The 23,577-nt window shown below is 43.5% G+C and overlaps 1 protein-coding gene across 3 annotated transcripts in view; it reads left to right on the plus strand.

Annotated features, from left to right (window-relative positions):
* The first annotated feature begins 8,918 nt into the window (after positions 1 to 8,918).
* ASB9 (ankyrin repeat and SOCS box containing 9) overlaps positions 8,919 to 23,577 on the plus strand; it is a 40,168-nt gene continuing 25,509 nt past the window's right edge. For all 3 annotated transcript variants that reach the window (XM_060086964.1, XM_060086963.1, XM_060086965.1), the window contains exons 1-2: positions 8,919 to 9,262; positions 17,644 to 17,723. In XM_060086964.1, the coding sequence (XP_059942947.1) occupies positions 9,169 to 9,262; positions 17,644 to 17,723 (174 nt within the window). In that variant the 5' untranslated portion in view covers positions 8,919 to 9,168. The remainder of the gene's footprint in view (positions 9,263 to 17,643; positions 17,724 to 23,577) is intronic.

The raw sequence follows: 23,577 nt of genomic DNA on the forward strand, positions 1-23,577 counted from the left end.
TAAATCTGGGTGGATAAGATTTGGATGAATATAAATATTCCAAGATGGGTTCCTGATTTAGTTCTTCCCGTCTTCCCCCTTTCTTTCCTTCCATGAATAAACCTCTGGTAAAATTTTATTTTCTTGCGTTTTATTTTATATATAAAAAAGCCAAATACTTTAAACCATCACAGTTAATTGAGACTTGCACTTACTGAGGTCCTGGTTGATGTTGATTACACATGGAAACGATAATATTTTGAATATATTAGGTACATTTCATTATTAAAATTAATTTCACTTCTTTTTACTTTTTAAGTGTGACTACAATCCAATTTTAAATTACACATGTAGCTAGCATTATATTTCTGTTAATACTGTTCTGGATCTTTTCTGATTTTCACATAAGTTAATCTTCACTAGTTAACTATTTGGGGATAAAGATTAAATTCTTCACATCGTCATCTAAAATCGAATCTTGGTTTTTGGAAAATGTTAAAACATTTTAAATGATGGTATAAAATACTGGAATAAAATGTTCGTGAATGTACATGAAAGGGAAGCTCTTTTCTAATCATAATATCAAATGCAGAAACTTTAAAGGAAAATACTGATAAATTAAAATACATATGATAGAATATGCAGGAATTGGAGGCTTTCTATCTTCAAAGTGTTCTCCGGAGTGCATTTTTTGGTCAACCTGCATCTTGCTGAATGTCTGAAGTCTGTGTTAAGCCCCAGGATGTCCTAGCGTGTTCAGTCTGTCTAGAATCCTGCTGTTGCATCCACTTTCTGAAACGTCGGACCATGGATTTCATGAATCGTTTGTACGAACCTCCGAACTCTGGTAGGGGTGTGTGCGTGTGTGAATCACTCACCAGAACCGATCCTTCTGGATCCAGGATGGATTCAGAACAAGTCCAGATCCCTGCATCTTGGGGTTGTGATGTTTTACCATTTATGATTGGGCCTGAGATAGTCTTTATTTTTATTTTATTTTATTTTATTATTATTATTTTTTTTTGCAGTACGCGGGCCTCTCACTGTTGTGGCCTCTCCCATCGTGGAGCACAGGCTCCGGACGTGCAGGCTCAGCGGCCATGGCTCACGGGCCCAGCCGCTCCGCGGCATGTGGGATCTTCCCGGACCGGGGCACGAACCCGTGTCCCCTGCATCGGCAGGCGGACTCTCAACCACTGCGCCACCAGGGAAGCCCCCCTGAGATAGTCTTTAGATTCCCTTTGAGCCTTCCAGTCCATCAAGCTAGAATTAGACCCTCAGATGAATCATCTAGTTTATATGAGATTTTATGGCTTGCTTTTGGGGGTTCTGAGCACTAATATAGATTATTTCATTTTTTTCACAGGATGTGGAATGTTTTATTCCCAAAGTGGTGTGATTTCTCACAATTTCAATCATATTTGAAGTGCTCTAGGGTAACTTCTCAATTCATTCATTCAACACATTTTTACACAGCATCTGTTATGTGCCAGACACGGTTTGAGGCTGTGAAAAAGACAAGGTCCTTGCCCTCGAAAAGCTTATGTGTTAGTGGAGGCAACAAGGAATAAGCATACATGTGTCATCATGTCAGGAAATAAGAAGAAAAATGAAGGAGATTAGGGTGAAGAGTGATGGTGAGAGCCAGTATTTTAGATTAGTTGATTAGGCAAGGTCCCTGGCTGGGTGACAGAATTTTAAAAGAACTATTCATGTGTGTATCTAACATTTATTATTTAATTTTTACTATTAAGGTTTTAGTGACTTTTTTCAGTGTATTTTCAGTACATCATGATGGTTTTTTGTTTGTTTCTTTGCCTGATTTAATATAGCAATCCTATTACAAAAGTATTTTTTTTAATTGAAGTATAGTTGATTTACAATGTGTTTGTTTCTGGTGTACAGCAAAGTGATCTAGTGATACATACATATGTCTATTGTTTTCCATATTCTTTTCCATTATGGTTTATTACAGGATATTGAATATAGTTCTCTGGGCTATACAGTGGGTCCTTGTTTATTATCTGTTTTATATATAGTAGTGTGTATCTGCTAATCCCAAACTCCTACTTTATCCTCCCCTACACCCTTTCCCCTTTGGTAACCGTAAGTTTGTTTTCTGTGTCTGTGAGTCTGTTTCTGTTTCGTAAGTTCATTTGTGTCATATTTTAGATTCCACATACAAGTGATATCATATGGTATTTGTCTTCCTCTGTCTTTCTTCACTTAGTGTGATCATCTTTAGGTCCATCCATGTGGCTGCAAATGGCATTATTTCATTCTTTTTATGGCTGAGTAGTATCCCATTGTATATATGTACCACATCTTTATGCATTCATCTGTCAATGGACATTTAGGTTGCTTCCATGTCTTGGCTATTGTAAATAGTGCTGCAGTGAACACTGGGTTGCATGTATCTTTTTAAATTAGAGTTTCCTCCAGATATATGCCCAGGAGTGGGATTGCTGGATCATACGGCAACTCTAGTTTTAGTTTTTTAAGGAACCTACATACTGTTCTCCATAGTGGCTGTACCAATTTACATTCCCACCAGCAGTGTTAGGACTGTTCCCTTTTCTCCACATCCTCTCAAGCATTTATTGTTTGTAGACATTTTGGTGATGGCTCTTCTGACTAGTGTGAGGTGATACCTCATTGTAGTTTTGATTTGCATTTCTCTAATAATTAGCGATGTTGGGTTTCTTTTCATCTGCTTATTGGCCATCTGTATGTCTCCTTTGGAGAAATGTCTATTGAGCTCTTCTGCCCATTTTTGGATTGGGTTGTTTGTTTTTTTGTTATTGAGTTGTATGAGCTGCTTGTATATTTTGGAAATTAAGCACTTGTCGGTTGCATCATTTGCAAATATTTTCTCCCATCCTGTAGGTTGCCTTTTAGTTTTGTTTCCTTTGCTGTGCAAAAGCTTATAAGTTTTGACTGGGTCTCATTTGTTTATTTTTGCTATAAAAGTATTTTTTGATTCCTGCTTTCCCCACAAAGTATGTTGTAATGATTTTCTAAGTTTCAAACCCTTTGAAACTACCCTTTAAAATGGCTGCATCATATTTCTTAGCTATTTCCGTATTGTTGGATACTTAGATTATTTCTAATTTCTTGCTATTTTAAATAATACTAGTATGAACTTCATTTTTTATAAATCTTTTAAAATGTTTGAATTATTTCTTAGATGTTCAGAAGTGATATTTACTGATTAAGAAAACTATTTAAAATAATAGTATAAAATAATTTTAAATATATATATATATAATGAATCATTTTAAGGGAAAAGTATTTGCATAGCCAAATACCACATATTATCTGTTCATATGCCATCTGTCTCTCTATATAGACATCTAATATAGCTATCTACATACCATGTGTCTGTCTGTCATCTGTCTGTCCATCCACCATTTATCTAACTCTATCCATCATCTGCCTTGACCCATTATTTAAAAAAAAATAAGCTTGCCTGTGTCACTTGAAGATGTAAACCTCAACTCGTTGAAAAGCCCATAAATTATTATTATTATTATTTTTTTTTTGCGGTACGCGGGCCTCTCACTGCTGTGGCCTCTCCCGTTGCGGAGCACAGGCTCCGGACATGCAGGCTCAGTGGCCATGGCTCACGGGCCCAGCCGCTCCGTGGCATGTGGGACCCTCCCGCACCGGGGCACGAACCCGTGTCCCCTGCATCGGCAGGTGGACTCTCAACCACTGCGCCACCAGGGAAGCCCCCCATAAATTATTTAAAAAGCTGGGTACATCATTCAACATCTCTAAGTTTTTGTTCATATTTTATTAAGGAACCATTTCTCCCAAAGTAATCCTCCTCCCTGATATTTCTAATATTGCCATGTCAAACAAACCTGAGGTTTACAGATAATACTTTTTTCAGTAACAACGCTCATTGCTGAGACAATTTTATGTGCTTAACACAAAGAGGAGAGCTGACACTTCAGAGACATTGCCTGAGGGATGAATCCTTGTCAGGGAGGGGTGCTCTCGGGGCTGGAGGACCTGACGTTTCCTCCCATCACAAATCCTCACCAGGGGCCGCTCCTGCATGGACATTTGCATGTGAAATACATCATCTTCTTCCTTTAGCAGAGTCAGTACCAGGACAAGACCCAGGTCACACTCAAAATAGCAGCTTCATTTTTCAACATGAGTTTAACCTATAAAAAAAAATGTATATCAGGTTTTTATTTTCATTTATTAATTTCTTCCCCTGCCATTGTTATATCTTGAAAATCTTTCCGCTTACAGAAAAGTTGCAAGAATAATACAATGAATATTTGTACATCCATCACTTCAGTTCGTCAATTGATAGGATTTTGCCACATTTGCTTATATCTTTGTGTGTGTGTGCATGTATGTATGTATGCAGGTGTGTACACACACCTATATAATATATATGTATATAAGTAAGCCCATGTATAATGAATACCTATACACATATTTTTTTTTAATGAATCATTTGTGAGTAAACTGTCGACATCGTCATTCTTCACCAGGGCTGGGATTAGGAGGAAGCGAGTGAGGCAAAAAATTTAAGGGGGCACCGAAAAATGCAGTCATTGGGAGAAAAATTTTAGTGCAATATTAAAAAATACAAATGTTAAGGGAAAAAAATCCCCTGATGACCAAAATATCAAAAATTTTGATAAAGACAGGCTGTGGTTTGTTTGTTTTAGGACTCTGCATAATTGTACAATGAGAAGTGTTCCCCATCAGCCCAAGGTCCTGGGACATGGGGCTGCTGGGTTTATGAGGGATGACAATGGCTTGTGAGCAGAGTGGGCAATGTGGGCTTTATATATACTCAAGCTTTTTGACTGTAGGGCTTGCGTTAACTTTTTCTATTTGGTGCAAAACGTGTACATAGGGGCACGCATTTCTCCCCCTGCGTCAAGCTCCCGCGCGGCTCCGCACTGACCACTTCAGCGAGCATCTCCTAAGAACACAGCATTTTTGATGCAGCGATCACACGCAGGAAATTTGACATTGATGCACTATGAGTATCCAATATACGTCTGTATTTAGATTTCCGTGGTTGTGGCTTTGATGTCTTTTATGTCTTGTTCTCCCCAGTCAGGATCCAGTCAAGGATCATCACATTTAATGATCAAGTGTCTTCATTCTCCTTTCATCTGGAAAGCTCCTCCACCACTTTTGTCTTTTACCCCACCCCACTGGCATTTTTGAAGAGTTCAGCCTTATTGTTATGGAGACTCTCTCTCAATTTCGATTTGCCCAATTGTTTCCTCAAGAATACTGCATTATGCCAGTTTTTTAAAAAACACACCCTTCTTTGAATCTTACTGCGCTGGTCGATGGAGTAAGAATGAGTGACAGCTTTCTAAAGTCACAACATCAGACAGCTCAGCGTGCAGAGCCAGCTAGGCGAGCACAACTCAGATAGCAGTTTTGCAGGAAAAGCAGATCATTCCAAATGACCAGAGGAGAGGTGCACCTTTAGGTTTTTAAAGGTTTTGTGCTAGAAAAATTGCCAGCTGGATTGACAAGAGGTTTCAGCTCCTGGGCCAACTTTGACTGATTGGAGGTGACTGTCAAGGCTCCCCAAGGCCTCGGGAGGAAAGTCTTATAATCCATGAATGATGTCAGCCATGGACATCTAGGGGTGGGGCAGTGGCTAGTGTTAAGTCTGCGCCTGATAAAGAAGATTATGGCCTTACTGCTGCTACAGGCCAGAATTCTTTTTTCTTACCTAACCTGGGCCAAGTTTCCTGAACATGCAGACACACACAGAGACTGACTCGAAGCTGGTAAGATTGTTCTGCTCTTGTGGCTTTTTCTAAGCCAAGCTACTTCTCTATAATCCCAGCTCATATACATGTAATTCAACTTTATCCCCATGTAGATCCTTAAAAATGCATGGACTTCCCTTGTAATGGTTTTCTAATTCCTGACTAGAACTATTGTTAAATGGTTAAAAAAAATCAGTTCCCATCCTCCAATGTCCACAGGTGTTGATCAACATTATAAATATAATGAGAAGATAAAATGGTCATTAATTCCCTCCCAGGTACTAAGGCAACAACCTGGAAATCTTCTTTATTGTCATTTTGGGCAATCAAGTTAAATTTGAATATGCAAAACCTTATCTTCTTGGAATTTAATGAAAAGTATATAAAGAAGCTCTACTATGAAGATTTTGCTCAGAAAGAATGGAATGGTATCTAGCTTTCCCACTGTGCCCCTCTGTTTAACTCCTTGTCAGCAGTCTACATTGGGAGTAAATTTCTCCCTCTCTGCCAAATACAAGTTTCATTGTTCTTCAAATCTTTCCTGACACAGTAGTGAACAATGTATATGCTTATGGCCTTCTCGGTTAATTCTGCAAATAGAGCCAGAGGGCAGTTTGGCAGTGTTTCAATTTTAAGTGAACAGCTTAATTAATTAATAATTGTAGATTCACATACAGTTGTAAGAAATAATACAGAAAGATCTCCTATAGCTTTGCCCAGTTTTCCCCAATGATAACTTTGTGCAAAACTGTAGTACAGGACTTCCCTGGTGGCACAGTGGTTAAGAATCCACCTGCCAATGCAGGGGACACGGGTTCAAGCCCTGGTGCGGGAAGATCCCACATGCCACGGAGCAGCTAAGCCTGTGCGCCACAGCTACTGAGCCTGTGCTCTAGAGCCTGCGAGCCTAGAGCCCGTGCTCCACAACAAGGGAAGCCACTGCAATGAGAAGCCTGTGCACTGCAACGAAGAGTAGCCCCCGCTCACCGCAACTAGAGAAAGCCCACGCACAGTAATGAAGACCCAACAAGCCAAGAATAAATTTTAAAAAACAAAAAAACTGTAGTACAATATCACAACCAGGAAATTGACATTGAGACCATCCATTGATCTCATTTGGGATTCTCGTTTGACTTGTACCCACTCTTGTGTGTGTCTTTAGTTCCATAGAAATGATCAAGTGTGTATGAGCACAACTTGGACCCAGGATGTCCACTCTTAGGAATCTCGCCTCCAGAAATATTTGCATATTGTCACTGAGCCAAATTTGGGTCCACTCGCCTGTGCAGTAAAGCTACTGACACCAGGTTGTGGTGAAGGGAAGTATCGTGTTTATTGGGGGGCACCAAGCAAGGAACACGGGCAGCTCGTGCTCAAATGACCCAAACTCTCCAATGGCCTTCAGGGGAGGGGTTTTAAAGGCAGTGTGAGGGAGGGCGCTGCAGGTTGCCTGATGAGCTCGTGCACAATTCTTGGATTGGTTGACATCAAGCTGAAGTTTCAAGCATCATCAACCTTCAGGTTTTGACCAGTCTAGGGTCTACATGCTTGCAGTCAGCAGTTTTCATCTGGTGCAGGTCTGCTTCCTGTAAAAACAGCTTAGACATGTGTGTCAGGCCTTTAGCTGTATCTTTTAGGGAGCTGGGAGTTCAATGATTCTGTTGGGTAGCTGGTTTATAGTCTAAAGTGTGACCAGTTTCCCCACCCAACATTCTAATAATCTTTGTTTCTACATCTTCACATTTCCCAATCATTAACTCTTGAGACAGTCTTGAGACTCAGGGAGGCCTGGGAGACTAAAGCAAAAGCCTTTTACTTCAAAGGACAGGGACACAGGGGCTTGTACATGGCTTGAATCCCCCCTTGTCTTTGATACCCCTCAGTCTGAGGGGAAGAGGTTCAGGACAAGAAAGGGAATAAAATTTTGGACAGAGGTTAATCATAAACTTGGTGGAAGAACTCAGTTTTAGGGGGACTTGGTTTCAATATGTGCACGAAGCCATATGGAGAGATGTGTGGACTGCAGTATTTTTGTAGTAGTAAAAGAAAATGGTAACATTCTACCTCCATCGTTAGGGGAATAATGAAATACTTTGGGCACGATATATTTATGGAATGCTATGCAGTAGTATATAAAGGGACAGCTATTCTGCTGAAGTGGAAAGATCTCCAAGACAAGTGTAAAATGCATATGTGATCTAATTACAGTTATGTGGAAAATGTAAAGGAATAAATGTGTATCCACATGTTTGCATGGAAATGCATTTTAAAATATGAAGGATGTTCCTCAAACTGCAAACAGTGGCTACCACGTGGGTCAACTGAGGCTTCATAAATCCGAAACAGTAAGGCTGTATCTTTGGCGTTAAAAATAATCTGTAATTATTTCATAGCCAGGCTATGCTTGAGAAGAACTCAGAGACTTGCTGAATAGGGAAGAAAAATCCCTTTCTACCTGGAAGAGAGGAGCTGGGTGCGGGGAGGAGGGGGGAGTCCGGGGGTGACCATCAGCCTGAACCAGCACCAAGTGGTGCGGGGAAACGGGGTTTATCTGAAAACACACAGACAAAACCCCAAATGTTTTGTAAAGGCAAATAGGCGGAACCTTCACAAAGTAAAACTTTTTATAACTAATCATTGAAAGATAGCAGCTCTCCTCCAGCACTCCCTGCTGCCCAGCAATCCATTTTTGTTTTTGTGATAGCAACCCTGAATTATTTCGGAGGAGCGTGAGCAGGACATTTAGTGCAACCCTGGCAGTCAGAGGAAGAAAATAGAAGTTCTTTCCAAACGTGCATTTTTGTAACATATAGAGACTTTTTCCTATAAGAAACTCCCAGAAAAATTGAAACCACATGTGCAGATGGCCAGGGCGTGCTGTGTAAGTTGCTGTGCAAGCAGTTCAGCAGGGCTGCAGCAAAACCAGCTTTCTCAGCTCCTGGGTTCTGGGGCTTGTCTCAACAACAAGAAACCCCCAAACAACAACCGGATCCCAGCAGGGGGAACAACGTTGCAGCAGACCAGTGGTTTCCTCCCCGCCCCCGCACACCCCAACCCTGGGCTCTCCCAAAGTTACATACTGTGTTTCCTTCCTGAGGAACCTCAAGGCTTCCTCCCTGATTGGTCTCAGTTTTGGAAAGGACGTGACATCAGCAACTTTGCAGACTTGGGGCTGGGGGGCTGCTGTGGGCTTTGGGCAGCCTCTAGCCAGTTAGGTGGAGAGAGAGTGTGTGTGTGCGTGTGTCTGTCTGACCACAGGTAGTACTCAGATTACCCTGCCCTGTTCTGTTCTCTGCCATCTGACCAGGACGGTGCTGCTCAGCCAGTCACAGCCCTGGAATTTCCCAGGAGCTGGGGGAGCATGGAATTTGGACTTTTCCTGAACAACTGAAGCGGAGCTTGCCCAGCCCAGGAGAGCACCATGGATGGTGAACCACGGGGCAGCAACGGCAGCAAGCCCCCGAGGCTGGGAGACTCTCCGGACGTCAGGCTCCTTTCCAACCCATTGATGGGGGGTGAGTCTAGGGGCTGTGGAGTCAGCCTGCTGGGGAGGTCGGTTAACGTGCTTTGGAGAGAAGATGGAAAAGGGTGGGGCAATTTCAGTGACTCCATCTGAGACGTGGCCACGGGGCAGTAACTGGACAGATGTCCACGGCTTGCTGGGATCTGTCTTTCACACGGCTGTTCAAAAATGTGTACACCTCTTTCTGCAGGGTCCTGTGGACCATACCAAGTCAATGGTCACCAGTTACTCTCCAGGAAAAACTTCAGCTCCAAAGAATTATTCTTTGTGGGTCAAATGTATCATTTACATTACAGTTATTTCTAAATAGGAACATCTTTATTGCTAAAACATTTATTAAAAGGTCTTAGGTATTTGGCATTTGGGTGGGGCTGGGTTTATAAATGATGTTCGAACATTGAGCACTGATTGATTCACTTTAAAAGGAGCCTTTTAAACTTTGGGGAAGCGTCGTGCAGGTATGATTCTCACCTGTCTCGTGGTATCTTTGCTAATGTATAGAGCCTCAGGCCTCCGGGAAACTGTCATTTCCTGTGAGCACTTAGCCGGTACCTGCCGACTGAAAGGATTCTGAAAAAATGGGTCTAGGCATTAGAGGAGAGACATATTCAGCACCCTGGGAGGCTGCCCATAACACTTGGTGGTCAGAGGGACCAAAAGCAGGGAGCCTGCAGTCAGCTAGGACTTACCACTCTCCTACTGTTTAGGTGCTGAAGGGGGGAAAAGACAGAAGAAATAAAATACAAAATGCCTTCTCTCTGGCTCATTGAGCAGACAAGACTGCTCATTTATTCCTTCGTTTATCCGCTTTGGCTCGTAAAATGAGCAGAGTCCTCAACAGCGAGTAGGATTTGGATCTCCAGAGGCAGACCTGGATTCATCAGAGATATTGAGCATGAACTTGGAGCAGCAGAAGGCAGAGTGGCACCAAATATAACTTTAAAAAATTGATTTGAGGGCTTCCCTGGTGGCGCAGTGGTTGAGAATCCGCCTGCCGATGCAGGGGACACGGGTTCGTGCCCCGGTCCGGGAGGATCCCACATGCCATGGAGCGGCTGGGCGCGTGAGCCATGGCCGCTGAGCCTGCGCGTCCGGAGCCTGTGCTCCGCAACGGGAGAGGCCGCAACAGTGAGAGGCCTGCGTACCGCAAAAAAAAAAAAAAAAAAAAAAAAAATTAAAAAATTGATTTGATAAATACATTTTTTTTTTCTGGTACGCGGGCCTCTCACTGTTGTGGCCTCTCCCGTTGCGGAGCACAGACTCCGGACGCGCAGGCTCAGTGGCCATGGCTCACGGGCCCAGCCGCTCCGCAGCATGTGGGATCCTCCCGGACCGGGGCACGAACCCGTGTCCCTTGCATTGGCAGGTGGACTCCCAACCACTGCGCCACCAGGGAAGCCCATGGTAAATACATTTTTAAAGGAGCAAACCAATCAATATGGGGAAGAATCAGTAATGTGGTTGACTCCTCCATGATTATTTTAGTGCTGAGTAGTTTTATGTTTATTTTTATTCCCGCCTGAGAGAGGGGTACCAGCCGCTTTTCACCGTTTAGGGCTTCTAAAGGTCCTAATCCAACCCTGGTTAGGGCTGGCTGGGTGGGCGGCGGCAGCCAGGCATATACTGGGTTGGCCACAAAATTCGTTCCGGCCTTTCCATACTATCTTACGGAAAAACCTAAACGAACAGTTTGGCGAACCCAATATATAGCGGACAATCACAACTGGAGTGCAGTGTCTTGGCCAGTCTAGTGAGAACAAGTTTGGAGAGATGGAACCCAAAAATGAAGCTTCAGAAGCTAAGTGGAGGCATTTAGCCTTCATGAGCCAGGCAGTTGGGAGCCACTGTTGGTTCTGGAGTGGAGACTTGGCCATAATGAAGACTGTAAGCAATTAATCCGATAGCCACCTTCAGGATGGATTATGGAGGATTTACGAGATATTCTTGCACGAATCCACTGCTTCTCAAACTCGGATACATCAGCATCACCTGGATGGATTGTTAAAATGCAGCTGGCTGAGCCCCACCCCTTCTGATGCTAGGTCTGGGCGAGGCCTGGGAATCTGTATAACACACTCCCAGGTGATGCTGATGGTGCCGGTTGGGGACCACACTTTGAGAACCACTGCATGAAGCTGACATCTGGATCAAGCTTCAGAAATGACAGAGAAAGGGAAACTATGGGGGATAACTTCAAAGGAAAGAGAAATCAAGCTATGTTGCTTGATTAAATATTGGGGCTAAAGGAGAGAAGGTGGCCAAAGCTGCCAAGTTTTCCAATGTCAGATCCGAGGGCCAGACAGGAGAGAAGTTGGGAAGGGGAGCTGGCCTGGGGGCAGAGTGACGGAGGGAGGAGAAGGCCTTCGGTTGTGAACATGAGAGTGCCCAGGGCCCGGCATGATGGGTGGGACACCGGCTGCGGAATGAATACGGGTTGGCAATCACACCTCAGGCTGTTCTGCAGAGGGGCTGCGCTGAAATCCTGGAGAAGGAGACATTGTCTGATGGCTGATTTATGAGAGCCAAGGATGGAGCCCTGGGACAGGCCTCCAGTTGAGGACGTAGGACCAGTAAGTTGGACAGAGAAGCAAGAAGAGACTCGGATGCTGTCATTTCACAGGGACTAAAGGAAGAGAAGCAGAAGTCACGAGGGTGGGGGCCAGGGCCCTACCGCTCTCCCAAGCCCTACTTCTCTACATCTGACCTGCAAACTCCTGCATCCTTCCATCCACCCGGCCGAGCCACTGCCCCCAGAGAGCCCGCCCAGGCTTTCTGCCCCTCCTCACCCAAGTGGAGGCTGCCCCTCCCTACCGTGTGCCCGTCCTGCCCCTTGGGCAGAACCTCGCTGATAGCTGGATTGCATTTGTTTATGCTTCAGGAGGCTTGCCCTTGGTGAAGTGTGGAATGTGAAACACTCAGAGTGTTGTTTCCGGATGGCTTTGACAGGAAACTCAGCTCAGGTGAAGCATAGCCCCTGGCACAGGGCCAAGGCAAGGGGCCAGCCAGGGCCCAGGTGTGGTTGCTCTTGGGGAACTTTGCGGCTCCCACCTGCACTTGCAGGCTTTTCTTTGCCTCCCTCTTTGGAGGAAGGGAGGAAACGGTATGACGATGGCAACCAACTCTTTATAAACTGTAATTTTTTTTTTTTTTTTTTGCGGTGCACGGGCCTCTCACTGTTGTGGCCTCTCCCGTTGCGGAGCACAGGCTCCGGACGCGCAGGCTCAGCGGCCATGGCTCACGGGCCCAGCCGCTCCGCGGCATGTGGGATCTTCCCAGACCGGGGCATGAACCCGTGTCCCCTGCATCGCAGGCAGACTCTCAACCACTGCGCCACCAGGGAAGCCCCCAACTCTTTATAGAGATTTAATTCTTGACTCTTCTGCCCCAGGAGCAGGAAAAGAATGTCTTTGTTTTCCTGAAAATACCTTGTTATGGATTGAATTGTGTCCACCCCCCAAAAAGACAGGCTGAAGTCCTAACCCCCAGTACCTCAGGATGCCACCTAATTGGAAATAGTCACTGCAGGTGTAATTAGTTAAGATGAGGCCCTAGTGGAGTAGGAAGGTCCCTTAATCCAATGACTGGTCCTTATAAGAAGAGGAGAGGCACACAGGGAGAATGCCACGCGATGACAGAGGCAGAGATGGGAAAGATGCATCTGATAAGCCAAGAAACAGCAAAGATGGACATCCACCACCAGCAGAGGTAAGGAAGGATTCGTCCCTAGAAGCTTTGGAAAGAGCCTGGCCCCATGACACCTCCATTTCAGACTTCTAGCCCTCAGAACTCTGAGACAATGAATTTCTACTGTTATCAGCCACCCAGATTGTGGTACCTTGTTATGGCAGCCCTAGGAAACTAATTCACACCTAGTCAGAGAAACTTCTTCGGAAAATACACTGAAGGATAAACTCACAATCTCCCGTAATCACACTGAGCAGGTAATCACCGTTCTTGTTTTTAGTGTCTCTCCTTCAGGTTTTTGCCTGCAGGTTTTTGCTCACACCTGTAGGGAGATTTTCTTCCTCTCAAAATTGAGCCCACCCTGGAGGGAGTATTCAGATTTAAACAGAAGACAGGCAGGAACAGGCATGGAAAGGAAATCATTTCATTCTCTTAGGGTGGATTTTTATTTTTATTTTTTTTGTTTTTTTTTTTGTTTGTTTTGTTTTTTTGCGGTACGCGGGCCTCTCACTGCTGCGGCCTCTCCCGTTGCGGAGCACAGGCTCCGGATGCGCAGGCTCAGCGGCCATGGCTCACGGGCCCAGCCGCTCCGCGGCATGTGGGATCCTCCCGGACCGGGGCACGAACCCGTGTCCCCTGCATCGGCAGGCGGACTCCCAACCACTGCGCCACCAGGGAAGCCCTAGGGTGGATTTTTAGAAGGAGAAAGAATTGCAGTAGACAGGACCTATGTGCCCAACAGTTGCCTCAATGGACCTTTCTATTTGTCTGTTTGCGACCGTGAGCCTCTGTTTCTCTTCCTCCTTTTTTGATTTGTCCTGGAATCCAACCAACAGTATAATTGTGCACACAGTACCCAGATCCTCTTTCCAATGTTGGAGAGGATCTCCACTGAACCCACCCCATCACGTCCCAAAGACTGAAAGCAAGTGTTCCAACACTCTCAGAGCAACCCAACCTCTCTTCTCCCCTCCTTGACCTTGCAAAATGTTTCCCGGGAGGAATAGATTGATGCTACTCCCAGCATCCACTGCAGGCTCTCGGAGCTTCACGAATAGCTCTTTGCAGAATGTACCAATTAGTGCATTTAAAATCTCTTCTGAAATAATGGAAATTAAAAAACTCATTCCAGAACTTTCAATAAAAATGAAACGGCACCCTTCCTAATGTGCTGCACGGTTTGATGGAGACTCAGTTTAAAAGAAATGTAAGTTGAATGGCACCGATTGGAGGACTTGTGGGGTCATTTCCTTAGGAGAGCTCCCTGCCCCATGTGAACCATGAGCTACACTAGTGGATCTGTGGCATTGCCCGTGACCCCCATTTGGCATCTGTTTCTTGGCAGTAAAACCAATGGATCTTGGTTCAAAAAGTACTGCAGAAGAATCCTTAACATGTACCAAGCGCTTGGATGATGTGTTGTATAGATGTAATGGCCCTTAAGTTTCAAAGGCCTCATTGGGGTCAGTGGAAAAGGGCATGTGACCTTGAGTTTTCCCTTCATTCATAGCCTCCTTCTATGAGCAGCGTCCATGTTCTGGCAGGAACAGGTCCCCTTTCCTGCTTATTCTGTTCCCTCCACTTGTCAGCAGGAAGGCAGGCAAAACTGCTTTGGGGTTTAATTGCTCATGTGTTGAGCTCGTAGCTCACTGCCTGCTTGTGATGTGGGCTCTGGAAACCCTGGAGAAACATCTCCTGGATATCTCGTCAGTGTTTTCAAGAGCCAAAGAGAGTGTGGGGATTAATCCATGTTGCAAATTATGGCATTCGCTAAATGAGCTACATATAAAGTTCATGCTCTCAGTGCTAGAAAAATGTCAACCTTTCACAGTTTAAAGTCTTTAGATAATCACTCAAGTGTTCAGAGACCAGCTGAGGCTCAAGTCTTTGTATAAATTTGAGATGACTTTTGGCTTTAGAAGCACCTAAGGTTTTCTTCTGGCCTGGAGTATTGGCAAGCTATGATATATTCACCAAATCCTAGTCTGAAAGGGCTTTAAATTAGGAAGGGAAGTCTCATAGTGCTGATGGAATATAAAGTGGTACAGCTGCTTTGGAAAATAGTCTGGCAGTTTCTCAAAAGGCTAAACACTGGGTTATCATGTCATACAGCAATTCCACTCCTAGGTGTCTACCCAAGAGAACTGAAGACATACATCCACTCATATTTGTACACGCAAATCAGAGCAGCATTATTAATAACAGCCAAGAAGTGGAAACACCACAAATGTCTATCTGTACAAATATTTGGCCATAAAAAGGAATGAAATACTGATACATACTACAGTGTGGATGAACCTTGAAACACTACACTCAGTGAAAGAAGCCAGTCACAAAGGACCACATATTGTATGATTCCATTTGTGTGAAAAGTCCAGAATAGGCAAATCCATAGAGATGGAAAGTAGATCAGTGGTTGCCAGGGGTTGGGGGAAGTAGAAATGGGGGGAGTGACAGCTGATGGGCAAGGGGTTTCTTTCTGGGATGATGAAAATGTTCTAAACTTGATTGTGATGATGGATGTACAACTGTGAAATCTACTGAAAACCATTGAGTTGTACACTTGAAAGAGGTGAATTGTGTAGTATGTGAATGATAAATCGTTAAAGCTGGTAGATAGATGGGTAGCCGCCCACCACGTGTCCCAGGACAGTATCCTATGCTTCTCGAAGACACAGGCCATCTCTGCCTTGTAAATACTATGTCCTAATGCATGAGTGCAAAAACCTCAGGTAGTCTTTTTTTTTCTCTCTTGGAGAAGTACGTAATTCTTTATTTACTCTAAATAGAAGGAGTCATGTTTCCATGATGAACGCACAGAAAGCAAAGCCCATTTTGGTCTACACTTGATAAGATAATTGCATCACTTTTATGAAATCTAAACAGAGTTACAACTTAGGGCCCAAATTACCTGCCTGGCTGTCAGCTCTAATTATCTGAGGTAGCTTTCACAAAGGTTGAGTGTGGCAGCGATACTTCTGAGTAGCTGAGCACTTGGCTGGAAAAAAATGGCTTAATCATCACACACATGATTTTCAAGACCTTTCCCAATGTTTGGCCCTTCTCACTCAGGATTTCGTGTGGATGGTATTGTGCCTTAGCACCAACAGGGTAGAATCAGTTGTCTTTTTAATTCTAATTTGGAGATCAATCTTCCATAGCTGTTGTTTGGATTGTAGGCTCCAAGCCCTAGAAGCAGCAGTATTTTTCCTGAAAGCACTAGGGCCCTCAGAGAATACTGTGAGGACATGAATTTTCTATTGAGCGTCAGGTTTTGGAGGTTAGGAAAAGCCATTTCACTGAAGGTACCTCGAGCATGTTGGTGACCCCAGAAGGGAAGCCTTGGAAGGGCAACGTGTAGGCAGGCTCATTGAGCTTGCTCTTCTCTATTAAATACCTCATGAATCCATCTGGAAGGATGGTCATGTGCTCACCGGGACAGAGTTTCTGGGACACTGATAGCTCCAGGTGGCAGGCCCACGTCGGCCAACACGTGTTAAGTCCAAAGTGTTCTAGCGTCCTCCTTGATGGGCTGGCGTTGGCCAGGCTTTAGAGACTTACCCCGGTTCTCCAGGTCTTCTGGGCTTTTAGGAGATACCAGTTCGTCTACGAGGCATTACTGGTATCGGACCATCCTGCCTCGTGTGTGTGTAGTGTGTTTACTTGAGCAGAGGCAGAGCTGGAGCTCAGACCAGCCTCCTCACGTTCTGACTTCCTGCCTTTGTTTGTTCTAGAAACCAGACGCAGCTGGCGATGAGAAAAATTCAGGTCTGCGCTGCAGTCAGTTGACATCCCGAGGAAAGCATTTAACGTGTTGGGATGGGTTTTACAAGCTTCCTTCCTAAGAAAGCGTATTCTTTCCAAATGGTTGGAGAAGACATTTGCTATTTTTAAAATAGCAGTGACTGTGGGGTCTAATCAAGACCCTCTGGTTATTGTTAGAGCAGGATAATAATAGTAGCTAATAGGAGTCGAGCCATAAGTAAGAATATTGCTGTCCTGACTTTACAGAGAAGGAAACTGAAGCTCGGGGTCTGCCCAGGGACCCACAGTTCAGAAGAAGTCAAGCGGGTCTGAATTCACAGCTTTCTCTTAATCACATGGGCGCATTGCCTTTGGGGGTAAATCACGTCCCTGTTACAAGGTCAGACTGAGCTCTGATTTGCGCTTGATATTGGGACAGGAGGTAATCCATAAATATGGTTTTGTTTAGATTTGATTCCAAACCTAATGGCGTATGTAATGACATGATTACTACTATTAGTATATGGCACTGTTTGCTGAGATGCCAGAGTTTGTATTTCATGCAGTAAACTAGACTGGCAACCACCGCTTAACGCACTAATGCTGGTAATTAGCGAAGCTCTCATTTAACTAAATAGACCATTTGCCTTTGAAACCAGCGTCTAAATGGAAGTACAGTAATCTGTCATCCCAGTCCACCACTTTGTCCTCAGTTTGGACACTGGCTGTAGTTATTTCTTTAGCTAGCTAGACATTTCAAACAAACGGTGTTCAAAAAACATCTATAGAGGGGAGAAATTCTGAAGTCCTGGTGGAGTTTTGGTTGATTGACTCCAATGTCTCCCTCCAGTAAGACCGGTTAGACTCTTATTGATGGGCAAGGATGAGCCTCTCGGTCTAAAGTGCATTAGCAGGATGTCACCTGCTCCTCCCTTTTCCATACAGATACTGTGTCTGATTGGTCTCCTGTGCATGAAGCAGCCATTCATGGACGTCTGCTGTCTTTGAGGAACCTCATCAGCCAGGTAAGTAACTTTTTGGGGAAAAAACAGATGAATATTAAGCACATTCTACTGCTCACCACATTGAGAAAAAGACACCACAGTCTGATATTAAGATATAAATTTCCTCTTTAGCAGAAGGAGATGAATCCTGTCCTTCTTTATTTGGAGGCTGGCATAATACTAGAGTTTGGTACAATTCTACGCACAGAATAGATTCTATACTAAATATCTATTGAATGAATAGCAGGCAAATTAGTGCATTCAAGTTGCTGTCACTTTATTCAATAGACTATGTTCTTGAAAATTATCATGTAAAACAGTGGTTTTCAGCTGGGGCAGTTTTGCCCCAAAGGGGACATTTGACAATGTCTGGCGACATTTTGGGTTGTCATGACTGGAAGCAGGAGCAGGGATGAGGTGGAGTGGAGGTGTTATTGGCATCTAGTAGCTAGAGACCAAGGAAGTAATTAAACATCTGACACTGCACAGGGCAGCTCTCCACATTCAAAAATTATCCAGCCCTGAACGTCAGTAGTGCTGAAAGAGGTTGAAAACCCCTCATGTAAAATAACTGCTTGAAAATGTCTCTTAAAATATGACATCGTGGGCTTCTCTGGTGGCGCAGTGGTTGAGAGTCTGCCTGCCGATGCAGGGGACACGGGTTCGTGCCCCGGTCCTGGAAGATCCCACATGCCGTGGAGCGGCTGGGCCCGTGAGCCATGGCCGCTGAGCCTGCGCGTCCGGAGCCTGTGCTCCGTGACGGGAGAGGCCACAACAGTGAGAGGCCCGCGTACCGCAAAAAAAAAAAAAAAAAAAAAAAAGACATCGTATAATTTCAAAGACTTGTTCAGTTCTGTTGAATCTCCAGTGGAAATGGCTCTGCCCAGTTTCATATTAGTTTCTCTGCTCCTTGGGTGTCATTTCAAGTACACATTAATTTGAGTTTTGATGCTTTGAAATTATTGGGAACTTAAGCAAAGGCGCTTTTAAGAAAGAAGTTGCAATCGCCATTCAAAATTCCAGTAAAGTTTTTCTTCTTCAGAAAAGTGTTCTGTTCTCTGAAGAGACAATATGGACCTTTTAGGTTAGAAGCTCTTGGCCCTTTCATGGACCCCTTTGATAGTCTGGCAAAGTCTATGGACCCCTTCTCAGACTAATGTTTTAAATGCATAAAACACAATATAGAGGAACTCTATAAACAAATGTGTGACATAGTAATCTATGAACTTCTCTATTAATGCACTCAATAAGAAGATTTAGTGGTGATTCTAATTACTACCATACTTTCTAAGTAGGATGAATGTATATTTTGAGATATTTTAGATATCTGCAATATTCGTACTGCAATTAAAAATATCTGAGATTCCTCTCTGTGATAGTCCTATATACTGCTGTTACTACTGTGGTTTGTGATCTAAATTCACAATCAAAAGACATGATAAATTTCAGGTGGTAGTTCGTGGAAATGTGCTTTGAAAAAATTCCAATTTCATGGACGTATATAGACTAGGAAATCCTCCCAAGAGAAAACAGTTTCTAAAGACGATTTTCAGACTACTCTAAGCCACTATCTTAAGCTGTTTTTGGTAGCAGCAGCCTCTTATAAATAGAAATACAGATAGTAACATGTAACTCTAGGTAAATGAAGTTAAGCTGCTTCTCAGATAAAATGAAACATTTACCTTTTTTTGATAGGGTGAAAAATGATCATTGCAGCTTTTATATATGACTTATTAAATTGGACTGATGTTCATTTATGTTTAGTATTTACATGTTTACTGAATATCAGCTGGAATCATGTCTTTAAGCTCTTTTGCATTATTTAAGCAAGTTATTTTCTTGGAACCTCAATTTCTGCCTTTATAAAGTGAGTGTTCCAATACCTACCTGTATTAGTCAGATCTTGCTGTGTAACAAACACCCCAAACTCAGTGGCATAATACAATTAACATTTATTTCTTGCTAATGAGACTTTGGATCAGCTGATCTGGACTGAGCTTGGCTCCAAGCTGTGGGTTGGGTACAGCTCTGCTGCACACGCCTCCCATCCTTATTTCACCAGTAGCTACCTGAGGAATTTTCTCCTTGTGGCAAAATGTTGAAGCATAGCAGGGCAAGCTCAACCATGAAAGAATACTTCCAGTCTACTTATGTCACATCTGCTAACAACCCATTGGTCAGTGCAAGTCAGATGACCAAGTCCAAATTCAAGGATCAAGGAAGTATTGATACATTTTGTCAACTATGAGGTCATGGCAAGGGTGTGAATGTATTACACTGCTACAGGAGAGTGAAGAATTGAGACCAAAAGTTCAATCTATTATGTTACCTTATATGAGTTTGAGAGAATTAACTAAGGTGACATTGTGTAAATTACCTGCTCCAGTTACTCCTCATAAATGAGGAGTATCTATTTTCTTATTACAATCTACATAGCGCTTCAGGTAATCAAAGCATACTGAAAAATGCTCCTGCTAAACTAAACAAACATATTTTAGTAAGGGGAGTAAGACCAAACATTCAAGTGGCTATAACAAAGAGAAAAGAAAATTACAAAAAATAATTCTCACTTGGTCCAAGAAGGGAGAAACTGAAACTGTAGCTAATTATTCTTTACTGTGACTTCACATTAAAATAATGTGAGATTAAAAAAAAATAACAATGCCTGGGCTTCACTGTAGATATTCTGATTTAGCCTAGGGCAGGCTTCATGCATTGGTATTTTTTAAGCTCCTGTAGGACCAGTACGTTCAGGGATTTTTAAAAAAATAAATTTATTTATTTTACTTATTTCTAGCTGCATTGGGTCTTCATTGCTGTGCACAGGCTTCCTCTAGTTGTGGCGAGTGGGGGCTACTCTTTGTTGCGGTGTGTGGGCTTCTCCTTGTGGTGGCTTCTCTTGTTGCGGAGCATGGGCTCCAGGCACGCAGGCTCAGTAGTTGTGGCGCATGGGCTTAGTTGCTCTGTGGCATGTGGGATCCGGCAAGACAAGGAGCTCCTTTCAGGGGAGCTTGGTTGGCAAAGGCTGAATTTATGTTGTGAGCTGGGTCTCTGGGTGGTTATGTCTTAGCAGGGAATTAGAAACATATACTGGGGATGGAGATTTAGATTTTTTATTTTTTAAAATAAATTTGTTTATTTATTTATGGCTGCATTGAGTCTTTGTTGCAGTGCACGGGCTTCTCATTGTGGTGGCTTCTCTTGTTGCAGAGTGTGGGCTCTAGGTGCGTGGGCTTCAGTAGTTGTGGCACACAGGATTAGTTGCTCCGCGGCATGTGGGATCTTCCCAGACCAGGACTCGAACCCATATCCCCTGCATTGGCAGGTGGATTCTTAACCACTGTGCCACCAGGGTAGTCCCAAGATTTAAATTTGAAAGCCCTGATATATAATATATAAAGAGTATTGAGAGAAAAAGAAAAGGATTTGAGGGCAAATCCTGGAGGAAATGCCTGCATTAGGAGATGTAAGGATGAAAAGGACAGAGTTAGTGAAAGAGACAGAAAAAAAGGCAGTCAGAGGTCAGAGATAATTCCAGGTAGAACTCTGTTTTAGAAGTCAGGGGAGAGGTTTCACGAGGTGAGGATGAACATGTGGCAAATTTGGAGGTGGAAGAAGGTGGGGGACAGAGCAGTGCAAACTGGTTTCCGGAAGTCACAGGTGGTCTTTAAAAGCAGTATCAGCAGGATTGTGTTGGTAGAAAATGAGAGAAGGGGTAAAAGTACAGACAACGGGGATAGACTATTTTCAAAAAAAAAAAAAAAGGAGGGGGCAGCAAAGGGAAGAAGCACATGGATGGATGCTTGGCAGAGGGTCAGGACTGAGGGATGGGGAGACTTTGAAAGCAAAAAGAAAGTGTATCTCGAGAGAGCAGGGGACGCATGTGAGAAGGTGGATGAAGGAATGTCACGGGCGTGGCGGGAGCTGGGGGGGCCCGGGTGCAGTCACGGGCTATTGGAGTGCACTCATATATTTCTTCCTCAAAGAAAGGAGCAATGGGAGAAAAGAAGACTGGAGGAATGCAGAGAGATTTTAGGGGTGGGGAGAAAGGGAATGTAGGAAGTTCTCACATCAAATGGCTTTGACCTCCTTGGTAAAGTAGGAAGGAAGTGATGTGTTCTGATGAACGTGAGTACGATAGGTGTTCATGATCTTCTTTTCTGCTGAGTGTAGAGGAGGAAGTGAGAACTGTGGGAAGGACAAAGAATAAAGCCTCAGCTTCTTGTAGTCAGTTGGTTCAGCCTGGGTAAGCATATGATTTGGGGCTGGGACAGAAAGTTGCCAGGTACTAAGCACTGTGTCACCCATGGGTGCCCTGATATTGTACAACCCCAAGGACCCATCAGAAAGAGCTTCTGAATATAGGCTGAGACTAGGGGACAGACAATTGATGATAGAACAATTAAAGATAAGTTATTCATTTTTTTAACTGAGAACCCACTGTAGACTGGACCCTCTCTGAAGTAATGGGTTAACATTTACCTTATAATAGTATATGATTCAGCCTTGTCAATAATTCAAACAAATTGCCACAGTTCATTTAAAGTCAAACTTGTACCTCTAAATACAGTCCTCAGTTTGCAAAGGGAAACTTAATTTAACAGAACTTCATTGTAATGTGAATATGTAATGAGTGGTGAACACTTTTGTACTGTGAATAATTCCTTTTTTACATTTTCATTTACCTGGATTTATGTATAAGCACCTAAATGATGATTTAGAAATGGCAGTGGTGACTGCAGTTAACAGAACACAGTAAAGAATTCCTTTAAAGGACAGTCTTCTTTCATCTCAGGATCTGTCGCACAGAGAAAAATGCAGTTAACATTTTGCTGTGAATTTCTTGTGTACTCTAGTAGTGTGTGGGGAAGAGATTGGACAAATATAGAACATTGAGAGTGGGGAGAAAAAGGATTTGAGAACAGATCTTTGAGGGGATGCCTCTAATAAAATAATAATGACAATAATAAAACAGCAGATGCCACACTGAAGTCCATGGGCAGTGCTTGTGAAGGAAATAAATGCTATAACTCAAATTCTTCTCGAGTCAGAGGGTCAGTAGGCATTTATTGAATACAGATGGAATTTGAGGTTACGACGGAAAGGAAGATACAGTCCTATCCCTCCCTGCGAACAGCAGAGCTGGGATGACAAAGTAGTATAAAGGATATTGGAATTTCTCATTTTTAAGCAGGTGATTTTGAGTCGCTCAGAACCCCTTTGCAGACCCACCTAAAAAGGCTCTGCGTTTGAGATCCTGTAGACTCAGGTGTATGTCCAGGTGTATATCAAAATGCATGAGCTTGACAGTCAGACGGTAAAAGTCCAAAGGACAGCATGACTAGGGGGCTGACTTGTAAATGCCCACAAAAGTAGAAGAATGTATGTTAGGAATGATGGTGAGTGAACTAATTGATTGGAATGATTTTAGGCAAATTTAAACTATTCTGGGAAGAAAAGGTATAATATATTACCAAGATGTTAATTAAACTATCCATGCTCTTAACTGACATGCCCTAAGGAAAAGAACTTTTATTGTACGTGATTTCTTCCTGTTAGGGATAGATAATATATTCCAAGATCGGGGGTGGGGGGGTCTGTGGAGCCTCTCCTGGAGTTCTTTGATGTTTTGCTTGGATTGGGCTCAGGATCCATCTGCTGGAGAGCACATTTTCCCAGAGGATGAAGAATCCCAGGGCCTTTCAGACACTTTCTTGCTTCTTCAGCCCTAGTATACTAGAGTGAGAATGTAATTGCCCCTCAGCCTCGGGACTTTCTGCCTCTCTGTCTGTGGAGGTTCACCTAATGCTTTGGCCTGTATTAGTCCAGGGCTATTGGAGTGCGCTCATATATACCTGTACGTATATAAGAAATA

The sequence above is a fragment of the Mesoplodon densirostris genome, chromosome X (assembly GCF_025265405.1).
Source record: "Mesoplodon densirostris isolate mMesDen1 chromosome X, mMesDen1 primary haplotype, whole genome shotgun sequence".
NCBI lineage: Eukaryota > Metazoa > Chordata > Mammalia > Artiodactyla > Ziphiidae > Mesoplodon > Mesoplodon densirostris.